Here is a 17,904-nt window from a genome sequence, read left to right as displayed (position 1 = left end):
ATATGTAATTAAGAAGTAAATAGGAGCAAAAGAGTGAACAAGCGTACAAGGGAGGAGAACAAATAAGAAGAATACATTAAAATGAAGATTATGATGAGGAGGTTGAATAAATAGCTTTTGCTAATTTATTTTTGGTAGAAACTTGAGAAAACTCGTTAATCATTGAGCATTATAAACAAAGATGGATGGTGACTAGCAGTGGAATCCACAACGCGCGTGTCTTCCTGTTTGGGACTTGTCAGCTAAATGTACATGCATACGAGAATTGTTTACTCCGAGACTCAAACCCAGTACCGCTTGCTTCATATCCCATCACAGTCCCGGAGTGACCATCAACCCCGATATACAGGTACATCCAGGTGACGAGTCCCAAATAGGACGATATGCACTTTCTGGATTCCACTGCTAGCCACCATCCAACTCTGTTAATAATGCATGTGAGTCAATAACTACGTCGAGTCAGTTCACACAGAATCCGCATATGCCAGAAGAGACTGATCAATTTCAGTCCTAAATATCAATGGGGAGATCCAAACAGCCAATACAAATAAATTACTAAGATCTTTGTTAGACATAACCGATGAATTTAAACTTTTCAAATTGCTTCAGAAACTTTAAAAATTGTGATAAAGTTGTGTGATTAGAAATAACCAAATACCAACTTAATGATGTGAATGTTTACCCTTCTTCGCGATGTCCGAAGGTCCTAGGTTCGATAATGAGATTGTGAATACGCACTGCTTAGAAGTCTCATACTGGGATGGAACGGCTGTTAAGAGTTTCTTTGTTTTTAATTTTTATTGAACTGAGATCAGTCCGTGATGTGATACTAGTCGACAATCTCCACAACCTCTTATACTAACAAATGTAGACATTCAACATAAGGTAGGCTTAATCTATCGTTTTGTCATGATGGGAGAGCATGTCAACCAGGCTCTTATACATTGGAAAATGAGCGATATACAAAGCCGTTTTTATCCAATTGTTTATAACATTTGATCTTATTATTTCTATACACAAGAGTTGTCTTTTATTATAAGATCAACTTATTCTTCTGGTTATTGGTTTTGTCTTTGATTTCAAATCATTTGGGGTCCTTGAGTCAATAATCTGGTCCCGTAAGCAGTTAGTCTTCACTAGACGGCCACTTCGTATCATCACCTTTCATATGTCGACTAACATTCGATTCATCAACCTAGCTATCCGAAAACCTATTAGCTTGTCAAATTCTACTCCATAACAGATTTACACCAATTGTTACGAGATTATAATACACTATATTTTCTTAAAATAACTACTGTTCTCCTGCGATCATGTGATTTCATTTTCATAAATTGTGTAGATTATAGGCAAAACTTCATAAAAAATCAACATCAACGGGAACAGAATATTATGTTTTAATTTAACTCGTGAAAAATTCTTGTCAACTGTAGTAATCGTTGGGTATCAGATTAGTTATAATAAAAATTTATGGTTTGATAAAGTATTTTAAAGTTATAAAAAACGTTCGTGATTGGAATTTGATGCCAAAGCAGAAATATGTGTGGGATTTATTTCATTTACCTATCAACTAACTAAATAAATGTGCATAGAATTAACTTTATTTTACGTTGGCTAAAATGAATCACGCCTACATAAATTACCTTGAATTATTTTCTATTGCAATCGATTGTAAAAGAAATTTGACCGTGACCAGTACAGTTTCACTTCAGTGTTAAGAACTTTAAGGAATATCAAATGGTTTCATCTTAATCAAAATGATCTTGCTTTGTTTCTTGACCAAATGACTATTCGAATGTGACTTCTTCAAACAGGGGTCCATATAGAAGGAACCATAAAAAAACTGGGAATTATAGGCCATTCGTTTTGTTGTGATATTGAACTACTCAGCAGCGCACATGTACGACCCCAGATGAGATGAAACGTAGGTCTTGTAGCAAAAAAATACAATAAACCCAATGAGTCACAGTCCTATGGACCTTATTTTGGACTCCACCCGATTCGCAATATAGCACAGAAGTTGTAAACTAAAACGAAATAGCCGTTTTATGTGTTCTTTGGTTTTTAGTAGTTTTCTAATGATAAATCGTGATGTAAACCCTTAACAAATTATTCACGAATCCATATCACAACGTAAAACCTGGCACATGTGTGCGCTAGTCCAAGTTATCAACTCTCCGTTGGCGCAGCGACATGAAATTTTCAGGGTAAATCCCAAACTAGTAGAGGTAGTCACAGTATTAGTAGTAACAAACAAGATTGGGCATCAAAAATAGGGTTCGAGAGGAAAATATGTATCAGTGGAATAAAAAAAGTTTTATCAAGTAATCTACAAAGTCAGGATCTAAGGGAAGACAAAGAGTGAATGTGCCTGGATCATTGTGTAAGATTTTGAGCTGTATCATCCAGTCTATAACTACTGGTTACGATAATCACACGGACCTCAGGCTTTTGATGTTCATCAATCACCATATGTTGTGAAATTTTGTGACTAATGAAGATTGTTTGGGTTGACCTTGCAATTAAAATGGTACTTATTAACCGTCATATTAAATGATTGCGAAGCTATTTTTTGTTAAAGTTAGACGTTTTGAGAAAACTCTGATGATGTAAGCAGAGAAATAAAGCTATGACAAACAACGAAAGCTATATTTGGGGACGCAACTTCACTTAACTCGAAGTTTGTAAAATACTAACACTTAAGTTATTGCATAAACCAAACATATTCTAATTTAAACGTAACCTGTACACTATTTTATACCTTAATGCCCAGTTTGAACATAATTGTATTTTTTTTAGTTGTTTGTGCGTTGTGGTAGCGTTAGTCATGTATTTATTCACATATCTTTTTACACTAATCTGAATCAGTTATCACGAATAAATCTGGTATTTTCCCAGTTAGCTCATCTTCTCTCCTGTTCTCTCGCTTGTCAACTGATCAGGTGGTAAAATAGTTTTCGTCTCTCTGCCCAAGGCCGTTAGTCTCAATTCGAATTCACACATTTCTAGCCTCCAAGTTGAACCAGTTAACCTATCGTGTCAAGGCCTTAATCTAGATAGATTAAGGACATAATACTTGAATTAAAATATCTCATTGTACTTCAATGGGTTAAATAAGCATTTTTGTCATAACCAAAAAGTCCTGTAAAATACTATGTAGGATTCAAATTAGTGGACTCATAGATCTTATTTATTTTCCTGTTTATGTGCACCTCAGTCCATTACAAACTAGTCTATGCATAAGCATGAGATAAATACTAATATTTTAAAGTTCAAAGCTGTCTTATAATTCAGGGAAGAACTCCCATAATTTTTCTTGTGGAAAAATGTTTATCATCTAAATTGTCCATGACTAGATGCAATTGTTTCCTGAACTAAAACTTCCCGATAACAAAATATTTTACTGTCAGTTTGAATATTATCAGTGAAGTGTTAAATAAATTAAATAACAAGTTTATTTAGAACAACTATTATTTATGACCAGTAATCATACTTTTATTAAAATTCAGTCCAATAACTATATACATGTTGTGTATTCGAGTTTGAGTATGTTTTTATTTCTATAAATGCTTCCAAACCAATGTCATTGAACTGTGGTCCGAACCAACATAAAACAATCAAACCTTGACTTAATCTGGTCCTCCTAATTTGCATTATGTGGTCATGATTGATCTTCTTTACATAAATTATTGGAATTATTGCGATTGTCCATATTGCCTACATACATCAATACTCTTTCTTTCAGTTATCCTCAACAAAGGTCATCATTATTAATTCAGATGTCAGCTTTATTGATTCATGTCATGTTTACAGTTAACAACTGGTATACCAATTCCAGTCAACATAGTTCAAAACAACTTAGAAATAATTAGTGGAAATAAAATACTCACGGTCAAGAAATAGCAGAAATTTGTGTTGTCATGGTCAATTTTCACTGTGTTAACATGTAATTTGTATTTCTATCTTGATTGTTGATTATTTATCCGTTATTTCAATCGGGGGTTAGTAAATACCCCATTGATAACTACTATTCAGTACATAACTTTCTTATAATAGTCTATGCTTGCACTATAATTCTACTGTTCAGGTACTACAATGGGCCTCTTAAGTTTTCCATTAACCTTAATGAATTCAGCTAAACGTGGTCAGCGTATACAATCACGTTATGAACAATCATATCAAAAGACTATACAAAATAGAGAATGCAGTTCATCACATGGTTTCCGATATTTGAAACGTAAGTTTGTTTATAGACAAATAGACTATATATTCTAATATAATTGCAATATTATATGTATCGAGGATGTTTAATTCCTAAAAAATATCACTTACTCGTTTTCTGTTCGTCTTTTTTACGCAAAAACTAACCACGAGAGCAATCGTTGATGTTTACCGCGGATAATAATATTTTCCCTATTATTCGGTTTTTAATAATATAATTTTTCACCTTAACCATAATTTAAAATACAAGTTACGCTGTTTTTGTAAAAAATATTCTGTTCTCAAATCTAATTAGTTAGTATTATTTTAGGGGAATTCTTTAAAATTTAGTCAAAAGCTGACTGATATTTGTAATGATAAAATTAGTGTTTAGTGAATGAATTTACAGCAAACCTTTAAATGTAAAACGGTTGTACGTTCTAACTACACTCCATCTACTTCGGTCTGGGCGGTTGAGTATTATCATTGGTCTTCATATAAACTATATATTGTTCAAATCTCAGAACATAAACCTTCAGTTAGCCATTGGCTTATGCCTAAGCCTCTGAGCTATATTCTCCACCTCGTTTCACTTCGAAGTCCATAAGACAAATAAACGTTCTGGACTCATTTATTGTTCCGTTTGAATGTTCGTTAAAAAGATAATTTATTCAGAAATCAATGCACAAAAATGCTGACCGTGTACTTTTTTTAATTTTTTTTTTCTAGCAAAAGAAATTGTTTCTGGTATTTGTGACAAACGGTCGGCAAACTATTATGCAGCAAAAAAGGCTCGTGAAACGCTGCCGGATTTGTCTACTATGCCAACATACACATGGAAACCTAATGAAAATTCAAATTCCAACAAATCTGGGATTTGTGTTGGTAGTGAGTTCGGATTAGAACAGTTGGCTTCTGAGTTATTTTCTGGAGATATTTTCATTGACAAAGCTTCTTGGGATGGAGATCAAAGTACTCGATTACTAACAAATATATTGAATCCAAGATATTTCAATGATCATGCATGGTGTTATGATACTCCAGGTGTTTTTTGTAAAGACCAGGTAATTCTTATTCTTGTAAACATTTTGATTTGATATAATAAGTTTAAATATTAGTCACTAGATGATTAGATATACATATCAAAATGTGTAGATTTACTATAGGATTGACCCAATCTGGACTTAGAAAACAACTTTTGAAGTTTTGCGCAAAAGTAGATGATTCTTACGTTATATTCTATGAAAAGCCTTTGAATAATTGATAAGAAAAAACTTTTTTTACTGTCATACATGAGAAACGACAATGTAGGAAAAAAAGCACAAGAAATACATACTTTTGACGATCCAACTCTCCAGGAAACTACTTTATAAGTGAGTTCACCGAACTACAACGAGCTGGCAGCTTGGTATTGCTAAAATCTATCACTATTTCCACCCAAATATTGGTATCTGATATCTCCATCTTACTTACTGTAGAGAATTTATTCATTCAAGATTTTGTGGACGATGTGGAATTCCATCTAAATTTATTTGCAAAAAGAAGCATTCGCACTCAAATAAGTGAGATTCTGCGATGGTATTTCTCTTAAATATATAATTAGAAAACTGATAATAGACCTTGAAAATCTAGCAAGTCTTCCAATACCGCTGTACTCTTACAGGTTAAAATACTTCTCTGAGGGGAGTTTCGATTTATATAGACTCTCTCTATATTGATTGAAAAGTGCCTTCAAAATCACACGATCATTGTTAACATTACTACCGAACCAACCCTATGGTATATTGTCACCGTTACTATAATCTCTTTTTACCCTATGCTGACCAGCACAGGGATTGGTTGGTGTTAGTGAAACATAGATTGGATTAAAGCATGCTTCGTGCGCGATTGTGTTGGTGTACGCTGATTGGCTATTTCTTATTCAATCAGTGCTAGTCTATAAATATACTAACGTTTCTCTTATTGTGCTTCTTATTTGGGATGTAATTTCTTTCCTGTTAAACCGTGTTCTGATTTTGGGACTTGTCGAGTGAATAGGTGTCCAAGAATACTAAGCAATAGGAATAGCTGGGTCGTAAAAAGAGAAAATTATAACAGTTGGGAAAGGACTATGTAAAGCAAAATCAAGATGTGAAATCAGTGCATACAGTTTTTGACTGATAGTATTAACTAGCTAGAGGGGTTAACAAGACAAACACATAGTTGGAGAATTTAAGTGATGCAGTTCAAAATCAGTCGCAGTGACACGGGAATATTCATTCTTTCAGTATCCTTTGAATTTCAAACCAAGTAATATTTCATACTTATGTACTATTTTGCTAAGTCGGACACTTGTTAAGTATGATGACGAAATGAAAGTTTTATATATCATATCAATGTAATTAATATTTAACTAATCACCTCTTATCATACCACGTACTTGTTTATATGACCTGAAAACACATTTCTATCAGACAATTTAGTTGTGTCCTTGTGGATGTGTCAAGCGTTGTTGTTTGTTTTTTTCGTCTCGTTCTTTCAAATAAGTAACCCAGTTTATTCTCTTTATCATTTACCTAACACATACAAGCACATTTTGACTTGTAATTGAGTTATAAAGGAAAAAAAATAGATAAGCAAATTTCCGAAATTTTAAGTTAATTATAAAATGTACCATTGATAATTAGTAAAATTATTAGTTCACAACAATTAAGGAAAATTATTTTGCACCAAAAATTTAATTACCTGAAACTCTTAGTTCACCATTAATATATCTTTGACTTGAGCTCTATAGTTTGCAAACATTTGCTCTTGTGTTAATTAAAAGACTTAATTTGATAGTAATCTTTAATACGCGCAGAAGTAATTTAAAGAAAAAAAATATATTAAAACTGCTCAGTTATGAGTTATTTTCTTTTGGAGTAATTTTTTCTCACAAAGTCTAAAGGGAAATAAATCTTGTTCCACTATTTACCCCATGCTTATCGTTTCACTGAATTCGATCAGTCGCAGTTGATATACTGATTCCCTGATATTGAACGCAGTTACAAGTATGTTTTCGGGAAGTGACTAACAGCAAGATTCGGAATGGGAGGAATTTCGTTCTGTGTGGGTTATTTTACCGACAAAACAAGCTATTGTCTGTCTGGATTCAATAGCTTAATAGATAGTGAGTTACATTTTAAAATTATTAGCAGTGGATTAATGATCAACATTAAGGTGTAGATACATTCAACCGATGAATCCCTAGAAGGTTAGAGTGTGCATTAGGGCTCCCACTGTAAATTGCCTGACATATTGTTTGATTTTATGGTGCTATTTTCACGCAAAATTAGGTATTGTGTGTTTAGAAGATCTTTTTTATAACTTTCTTGTGTTGAACTATTCTAACAGCCATAATAGTACTTTATTTCACTAGTCGTCTTATTGTACTACTAAACGTCTGTATAACTTTACACACAAATAAAAAGAAATTTTTATGTAACAGGGTCATGTTTGTCTTGGACAAAGATAATTCTAAATGAATATATTATAATAATATTCTCTCCTTTTAATGTAAATCTCTAAGAGTTAATTGTAAGCCAATAAATACATAAAGTTCTTGGTAAACTTCATTTTGTTATGTCTATTATAGTTAATATGTTTATAAGCTGATAAACTGATTTCTGCTTATACTGGTTTAATAAACTTATGCTTCATTTAAATAAAGTAAAAAGAACAAGATTTGTAGAATAATATGAATTCATTGTATTTCAAGGTTTCCTGGACAGCTACAGACAACCCGAATTTACATTAGTAATATCACTATAAAACGTTTGTTATTCGATTACTACTGCCATAACTGGGACATTTGAATAATAGGACAGGATCAATTGTAAACATAAGCTATTTTGATGTATTTGAATTTTGATATTTACAAGCGTATGGAAACAAATTCCTATTTGTCATAGACAATGGAGTTAAGATCTTTACACCCTTTTTTCATCGGTTTAACGCAGTGTGACAGAAACGTGATAGGAAATTCTGGGCTTACTACTTAGGAATCAGAATTAATAAATTGAATAGTCTAATTCAGGCCCCAAAATACCCTAGAACGTTCGGCCTCTGCCAGGAAAGCCCTACTCACTGCCTTCTCGTGGTGGGGGTGTTGTTTATGAAAATGAGAGGATGAAAAGCGAATGTCCGGCGCTTTAACCGGATTCCAAACCAATGGTGCACATGGGCTCCAGTATCCTTCGGGAACAAATGGCGTATGAACCAATTGTTGGTCACCGGCTTCCATGGGACTGCATCTCCTTGCGATGCTCCACCGCCTTGTGGATCAGACCCTCAGTTCGAATGCTCGGGGTGTGGCCCCCTAAGAAAACCATCTGCTTCGGTTTGGGCACCTGAGCAGTATCACAGCCCACACACAAGCCAAGTGACTTGTTTGGCGCATATGTATTCGGTGCCCCTTTGTACCAATATTTATGTATTCAAATAAATAAATAAAACAAGATTTGAATACAAGACCTAATTATTAGCCCGAAATCAAGTGCTTTATTTAACCAATTAACTATCACTCTAAAGGCACCTAACTTGAGAACAAATCAATATAGCATTTATTCAACTGATTTTGATTTTGGAACTCGACTTTCAAAGTAGCCAATTATTCGAAATTTCATTTTACGCATCGTTGGACCTTTGGTGATGTTTATTCTTTTCTAAATAACTTGCCCGAAATATACGCCTAATCACATAACTTGATACTATTTTGATTTACGCATGTTGTTGATATTTTCTTGTTATGTATGTTACATTTTCCCTAGATTCTTAACTATCTCTCATCAAACTTATTACATTCTATGACTAATTACAAATCAGAGGGAACTGGTATTTTCCACTTACCGAATGGTGTAAATAATAAAGTTTTAATTCCTCGTACATTCGTCATGCGGCCAGGTTTGACACTTTTAATGGGATCACTTGGTCGTTTAGATGTTTTGAAAGTAAGTTCTTGTATTCTGTTATCATTTCTAAGTATGATATTTGACATTCAATATCATTTAATTAATACACAATTCACTAAACATTATTAATGTTAAGAAAAGTATTTTTAACTCACTTTCTAAGTTTGAATGATTCAATTTGTTCTACTAGACCTCATATAAAAAAAAGTCCAAATCTCTAGATTGATCACTATAAGTAACATTAATTATCTTGGTAAATACTTCTAATATTGAATATGCAACTCATATAGTTCGTTTCAACTTCTTCGTCATGATATCAATGATTAAAATATGCTTAAGCAGTAAAAAATAATGACAATTTTCCCGTTTTCATTTTTTTCACTAACAAACGATGAAATGTAATTGTCACAATTTGTATCACATTTTAATTTCTTTTTGCTTATTTTGTTTATTTTTTTAAGGCTCCAAGTTCTGTTTATCTTACCACTTTTTCTCATCTTCCAATTCATATTGTATCTACAAAAGAAGTTGATGAGTATAAAAGTCGATTCTTCAAATTTCTTATGCCAAAAATTAAAAATAATTCTGTATATACTGATAATAATTACAATAATACAGCTGGACCTTGTGGTTTACTACCACCAATGCAATCAAAAAATCTTGATCCTATTGAAACTTTACCTAATTTAGATCAGTCCAACATAGATGTTGTTTTATCCGGAGCAGGTGAGTTATTTCTTATTCTCATGAATTTAAATTACATTACACGTTACTTATATAGGCATTTAATCTATATATTTTTAATTAACAGAATGAGGATTTGTGGAGATTGTAGTAATTTTAATAGTTGAATTCATGAGTCGATCTGCGCTACTCCACCATTTAAAACTTGGAAGCACTGGATAGCCGTTTCGTCCCGGTATAGGACTCCTCATTAGTGCATGCCCAAAATCCCACACCAAGCGAACTCGAACCCAGGACCTTCGGTCTTGCGTGCGAACGCTTAACCTCTGGACCGCTGAGCTGGCATCCAATGGTGTTAATATCTCTTTAATCGATTTCGACCATGTATATTTTACTTACAACTATTGTGTGATGGGGATTTGAAGACGAGAAATGAAAGTTACTGGAATAACGTATTTTGTTTGTTGGAAGTGATTGTAAATGCATGTCTAAAATATCAAGGGACCAGATGCTTACCCTTTTTTCTTGAATCCTTGTCACACAGTTAGATACACTCAACTGAAACAATTTGGAACAGAAGTGATTTCCTGTAGAACTCAAATATTTTAATCAACTGATCATTAAAGTCATCAATACCATCCTATTCAACTACTCACTGTGTCCACTGGATACGGATTTGACTCCACTGGTCATGAGTTCTCATAGATCGATTGAAGCTAGACATTGACACCGTTGGATGCCGGCTCAGTGGTCCAGAGGTTAGGCGGTTGCACATAAGCCCGAAGGTCCTGGATTTGAGTCCCTTTGGCGCGGGGTCGTGAATGTGCACCAATGAGGAGTCCCATACCAGGACTAAAGGGCCGTTCAGTACTTCCAGGTTTTTAATGATGGTCTAGATTAGACTGACTCGTTTTTAGTCCTTATACTTCTTCTGGGAAGTGTAATAGTTAACTATGCTAACTAACTATTCAAGCAAAATATAGTCTACATGTAATCTTAAATTCAAAATCTCAATGTCTTGTGAAAGTCAATAAATGGTAATGGATATCTGTTGATTCAACTGTTTTTGGATAAAATTAATTATTGAAGTAAATCTTTATATAGTTCCACTGTTTTCCATTGATATTTCGGAAGCACGAAATCATAAAGTGAATTAATAAAATCTAACTAATTTTTAAAATTACGTCAGCGATAATTTGGTGAGACAAATTATCCAGAGTTATTACTTGTCTATCATGTGGATAGGTGATATGCAGATGATTGTACTTTGTCTAGACAGTTATTATCCAACAAATCTACGCGCATTAATATAAAGTGAGTTTAGTTAAGAAAGATGACCTAAGAAAGCCTATTCATAATGTCCCATTACTTACACGTGTTTTGAATCCAGTTTGTTCCGTTCTGCTTTATCGTTGTGAAAGATACCCTTTAAAAATAGAGAATATTTGCAAATGACCAGTAAATGATTATCGATGTTTTCCAAGGATCGCTCACGTATGCCAGGACCACCAAGTAAATAATGCTAAAACTATATTTATTGTACTGAATTAAGATGATTAATAGGTTGATGAGGTGGTGAATCTCCATCCACTGTAGTGGTTGGGACGTATAGTACATATGCCGAATCATCATCTACCTCAACTTACGATGTTTGTTGATAGAAGAGTGGGTTGAAGGAAAGCTAGGTGCTATCAAACTAAAACATGTAATTAGTTCATGAAGTTATTAGCTGTTGGTCTGAGCCATATTTATGGATGCGGACTCTAATCAGTTCAGATCCATACGGCTATCGTAACTAATAGTTGATGGCCTTGAGTAACATCACTTAAAATCGTTAACAATTCCCTCAGAGGCATTTGCTCCTTGCTTTCCCGTGGCTTTTTAATTTTAAAATGATCTTATACTCTATTCCACCGGTTCATTCATTTCTTCGTTAGGCACATTTAAATCAATGAAAACAATCTTCATAGGGAAGATAACATTGGTTACTGATGTTAAAATAAATAAAAATCACTTTTTTGTCTTAACCTGAATCACGTATTCATACAAATATTTGTGTTAAACAAATTGTGTATTTATATTTTCTGATCTACTATTTACTCATTAAAAGAATATTATCAATTGACTTACATATGAACATCTGGTTATCAGTGATCGTTTAGATCATTGTATAATCCTCATTTCAACAGAAATATTGTCAACATGGAATGTTTTTACTGTGATCGATTCGTTAAGAAGTTCACTCATTTGTTACGTTTTATTTGTTTCTTACTTGCTCTTCATCAGTAACACATCCATGAAATTACAAATAAAGGAACAGTTTTTCTTTATTTTTGGGTTACAAATGAATTCAGATGAATAGAATACAAACATAGGGATGAAATTGTAGAAAGGTTAAGGAGAGGAAAAAGGGGGGCATGAATGTAGTTAAAAATAAATAAATGGATAAAAATAAGCGGACAAGAATAGTATGTTATTCGAAATACAGTTCGGTTAAAGATATAATCAAGAGAGACTTTTTTCAGTTAGTAGAGTTCTCGCTTTCATGAAAAATGTAGGAGGAAACTACATCAGGACCTCCATTAGCTTCTGTTCTGAGCTATGTCTGATAGCCATTACGTTGCATCAACTCTTCGATCTCTGTAAGTGAGCCATAATTGACCAATTTATCCTAATCGTAAACAGCTTTCTTTCATACTACCTCAACTTTCTCCATCTCGCCCCAGTGTCTGTTAAGAACGCAATAAGTAAAAGACTCCGGTATAACATTCTCAGAATATGACCAAGTCATTCAAGTTAGTGTTTCATGACGGTAATGCCGGTTGAATTATCATCATTGCACCTGAACACATTGTCAAATCCCAACACTAATAACATAGTATCGCCATTAAATGTCAGTAATCGTTTAGTAGTAATAATCGAACATGGAGAGTTTCTGAACGTCCTCAACTGGAAGAAACCAGGTTTCACAAATATAAAGTAAAACTCTTACCGACGAGTTGTAGGCATGACACTTAATATATTATTATTGCTTTGTTTATGATTGTTTTTCGTAAGGTTTCCAAAAATACATCTGTACCTGGTTTCATTTGTTTAGTAACAATATCATAACTGAAATATGATGTGGTATTTTGTGTTATGAGTGCTTGATGTAACTGTTCTAATTTCATTTTATAGTTATCAATGCCGAAGTTGGACTTGATAGTTTCCTTTGTACTATTCGAACTTGTGTTAATTTTATTTCGGTTATTTATTTACTCTGAAGCAATGGCTCACATTAAGTAACGAAACGTCAGAAATACAATTTTTCTACTCATTGAAATATCACAAATGGTATATTTATTATTGATTTAATTTCAGTTTCAAAATGACTTGCTATGTTGTTTTTTTTATAATCCTAGGATGGATCAGTGTAGCTGGTTTATCAAAGACCAATAAGAAATTACTAGATGAGAAAGATTCAGAAGAAATATCTACTGAAAACAGTGTTGTTGATGATGATAACGATAATAATAATAATGATGAATTGTTTTGTGCTGATATCTTATTAGCAGCATGGACTCCTGGAGCTTTAGGTATTTCATTAAGAAAGCCTTTAATTCCATATGCAATTAAACGTCGCGGTCATCGTTTAAAATGGTTAAGAGAATTCTCAGGTATTCGATGATCTTTATAGTTGTGATTAGTTTTTCTGCTGACTCTGGAAAATAAATAAATAAACTTCTTTCACTCAGAATTTAGTTTTTTTTATTGTTTTAAGATTAGTAAGTATTTGGTTGGAGACATTTTTTTCTTTAGTTGTAGGCGTTTCAGTAACATGCTCAAAAGTTGTTCCCAGATTATCGACTCATGAATAGCTATTTGTGTTATAGTATTCTAATTACTTTGGAATTTGTTGATTATTTAAATGTCTCTTTATTTCCTAAATTCATTTCATTCTATCGAGTTTATGAAAGAAATGCGTGTATTTTACGTGTTTGGTGAAACAACTGGCAGATCTGTCTAAAATGCGATCTGGGTCAATACATGAGGACTGGAAGAAATCATAGACACACACGAGTGTAATATATTCAAATATATGAATCGAGTACGTAATCATGTACTTAACATTTATCCTTTAATTCAAATACCACAGTCTTGGAAACCGAATACCGTGTGATGTCTAACTAAAAATGATAAATAACATAGCATCTAATTAGAAGTATTACAATTGTAACACTACTAATAATAATGTATTTTCTAAAAACAATTACGGAATACATCTGAATTTTCATTCACAATTACCGTAATGCCATAAAAAATTTGCTGATATTTCATCATTCATCTTGTACACAATTAAATAAATGAGAGATTGTAAATACGAGAAGTATTATTGCTTATAGTGGGGTATTTGTAGAATATAAGAAGATAACCAGGAAAGTCGTACGTGACGTTCAGCAGTATCTATAAACTTTTCCTATTTTGAAAACCGTTGACTCATTAAAAAAATTGCTTTTATAGTAATGGTTGAATGTTTTTCTTCGAGAATCCTTCGGAAGTTTATGTAGAGGTGGAAATTTGATAGGAGCAACAAATGCATCAAACGATCGTTAAGTTAATTCATCTCATTTAAGCCACTGATAACCAGAATACTGGTGCGAATGTAGTATTCTGTAACTTAGCTTGCGTTCCAGTGAACAACTAAACATGATTATTACAATGATAAGCAAAATACTGTAAAGTATATTCTTTAACCCTAGAAACCTCTATTTTGTGTTCCATAGTCCTTTAATATCATGCCTATTCATGAAATAAATCATGCTCAAACAGGAACTCCAAGTACACATCTCGTTTGCGGTATTGGGTTCAAATAACTATAAATTTTATGAATATACCCAGAAATAGTACCTATGAAGGTTACGCTTTAATTGTCAAGACATCGTTTATATCGGCATGTGAAACTGATTAGAAGAGAAGATAGACGTACAAATCTGGGAGTGACAAATTTACAACGCAACACTAGTTTCTAGGTTCTCTTACTGTTGCTGTTATGTAGTGCAAAATACTTCCAGAGTAAACTACCCGAGCTGATAGGAACCAGTAGTCGCGGATTTTTTTATGTTACGTTTAAATTTCTATCACAATCGTGCAAATACATTCTTCGTTTTAAATCCTCAGTAGCTCACTCCTATTCTCCTTTTCTTCAACTAATGTCGTTTGTCTTTTCTCGGATAAATGATTTTTTTTCAATGTTTTTGCAAGTTATAACACAATGAACTAATATCCCATAAATTTACGTTCTTTAGTACTATCTATCAGATTTTGTCAGCCTTTCTGATAACTCTTGCTAATTGAACGCTGTATTCGCTTCCTGAACTATTCTCGTAACCCCCAAGCTAGAACTACACAGCGACCTGAACACGAGAGAAAAGGTGCGAAATATGCGAGAAGCACTCTACTCCAGAGGTTCGTTTTAGTACAGAAAATATAGGGTTTTTATAGTATTTTAGAAGTGTTTGGGTTTCCCGAAAATTTTGAAATGCTACTAAACATAGAAGCAGCATAGCAATCAGCCAATCAGGAACCCTATATGTGACTTTTTACTTTCGTGATGTTTCTGGCTAAACTTCTAGTGAATGCTGATTGGATAAAGTGCTTCTTAGTGTTTCCTGAGCCTTTCTTGTCTTTTGCGAGAAGTTTTCTGGATCACCCCAACACTTCCTACTTTCGATGTTTTCTGTACACAATTCCATGTTTTCGCAATGAAACAGGTAGACAAAAATCATATAGGACGACATGGAATTCGGTCGGTTGTAGGGTGTATGAAAACTGAATGCTTTAATCACTAATTCCTAATGAAATGAGATTACGCATTGCACAACAATGCTTTATTATTTTTGTTATTATTATTATTACTGTCACCATTAATTCATTGTGTTTCACTACCATCTCTTTGACCATATTTATGACATGAAATAATACATTATTTTAACAATGAATGAGAAAGAAATGTTTTTCTGAAACTCAAAGTGAGACAGATGAACGTATTAATAACAAAATTATAAAACAATTCGTGGCATATTATCACTAAGTATTATTCAACATACATCTATATGTGAATATTATAGTATTTTTGGGAAATTATATCAATGAATAATATTTGGTTCTAAGATTGTTTTCATCAAGATCGGTTGAAAAATAAAAGAACTGATAAGCTGTTTCAAACTTCTCAACAGTGTGGATTCATGGCATACATTCAACTGGAATTTAGCCACTTTATTGAAATCAATAGATTACTGAAATTCTGCAGATGTTATATGTAAAGATCGACATTCGATCCACTGATGAACATTTGTCTTCGTACCCAACTTGGATCTAAAGATCATAGGTTGTTGTGACATGCACTCCTAAAGAAATCACTATTAGGCATGGAATTTTAATGTTGCAGAAGTTTAATTGATACGCTATTTACATTCATCAAGGAAAAATATTAGTTGTGAAAGCGCTGAAAACTAGAAAGCTTTAAAAAGCGTTGATTTACAAACGATCTGTTATTTTTAATCGAATTCCTAAGACAGACCAACTCATATATAAATTAAGAATAAAGCTAAGCGTTACTTTCAACTGATTATGCACTCGTTAGCTATAATCTCAACAATTTCAATAAACTGATAGTTTGGCATGGATGTATTCAGTATCCTTAATAATCTGTATAAGTAGATTTACAGTTAATATGTATAAACAAAAGTCAGAGGGTTTTATTTCATTGTTCATTTTTAGAATAAATACATCAAAGAATTAATTAAAGTCGTAAATTATAGTTTTCATAAATCTATTTATATTCGTGCCACAATCTTCGGTGCTTTAACAACTCTTGAAGAATAATACAATCCTGAGTTACTACAGTGTGAAAACTGGTGATAGTTTGGTTGTTAAAGCCTTGCTTATGAATATAAGATAAAATAGGTGTTGGCTTCCAATCACTGCGATTAATTACTAATTGATTGAATATTTTAATCAAAGTTTCCCATATTTTTATACTGTTAATTGTACAGGATTATTCCCTGGACATAGATGTATTCATATACTGTTTTAATTCACTTGAATGCACTTTAGTCACCATGACAATAAGTGCGCTTGTTTTTTTCTGTTAATTATATTATGTTACTATCCCTTTTTCTTGTAAACTTCTCACAACTATTTTCTATTTCTTATAAATTGAATTATAACTGTGATGTATAGTCGATGTATTCTTCTTGAAGTATGCCTTTTTCTTCTGCTCCTTACAATACCCTTATTTCCTTCCTCTTGTATTTTTTTTCCAATAAACGAACGTGTTAGTGTTTACCCTATCGTTTTACTTCATTTCGTGTATTGATTTACCTGAAGAGTAGGAAAACAATACAATGATGTATATATATGCGTCTCGAGGGGTTTAGTTTTACCATTAAAAGTTTGGTGGACTGTGAAAGTTAGCGAAAACTAATAGAATATGAACAAATAATATCACTGCTTAGATTGGAATAAGCTTCAGCACCTTCGATTTGACAGAAGACAATTCTATTCACTGAAATCAATCGTAGAATTATGTTGGGGACGAAAACCATCTAGATGTTCGTATATAAGATTATTATTACAGTGTTATTATTTCTTTTTGTCTTAGTAGAGTGTAGTCAGATAAGTTGAAGTATGAATTAAGTAGTACAAATAACTTATCATGACCTTGATTACGAGTTCAAATCGAATGTATCATTGAATACCAGCAATCATAATCAACGTTAATAAACGAATTTTTTTCAAGTTTGCCATGAATTAAGGAAACAAAAGTTGGATAAAAATTATAAAAGTAGAATAATTGAGACAGTATCTGTTTATTTTGCTGTATCAATGTTTCAATTATCGTAGAAATGCAAAAAAACACATGAATGAAGATGACTGTAAATTATCCATAAGTAATATTTAAGTTTATTTATGTATTTTTACATCGATATTTTTCAATGTATTTTAACAATTTCTCCCACTTATTAGTTAACACCTAAAAGAAGTGATAACTATCTCAAATAACATTTTAATATAGGTAACCTGAGAAGATTGTTCAATCTGTGATTAGTTT

At 32.7% G+C, this 17,904-nt stretch overlaps 1 protein-coding gene across 4 annotated transcripts in view; it reads left to right on the top strand.

The window, feature by feature from the left end:
- Positions 1-17,904, top strand: part of NOA1_1 (nitric oxide associated protein 1) — a gene marked incomplete at its 3' end in the record, with an annotated part of 40,534 nt that overhangs the window by 12,520 nt on the left and 10,110 nt on the right. For 2 of the 4 annotated variants that reach the window (XM_051213642.1, XM_051213641.1), the window contains 5 exons: positions 4,088-4,237; positions 4,930-5,264; positions 8,988-9,167; positions 9,590-9,854; positions 13,214-13,548. In XM_051213642.1, the coding sequence (XP_051069630.1) occupies positions 4,088-4,237; positions 4,930-5,264; positions 8,988-9,167; positions 9,590-9,854; positions 13,214-13,479 (1,196 nt within the window). Of the gene's footprint in view, positions 1-3,745; positions 4,238-4,929; positions 7,349-8,987; positions 9,168-9,589; positions 10,796-13,213; positions 13,549-17,904 lie in introns of those variants that run through there. The other 2 variants (XM_012939141.3, XM_051213640.1) reach the window with 2 other exon arrangements.

Source organism: Schistosoma haematobium, chromosome 3 (genome assembly GCF_000699445.3).
Source record: "Schistosoma haematobium chromosome 3, whole genome shotgun sequence".
NCBI lineage: Eukaryota > Metazoa > Platyhelminthes > Trematoda > Strigeidida > Schistosomatidae > Schistosoma > Schistosoma haematobium.
This window is presented reverse-complemented; position numbering and strand designations above follow the sequence as displayed.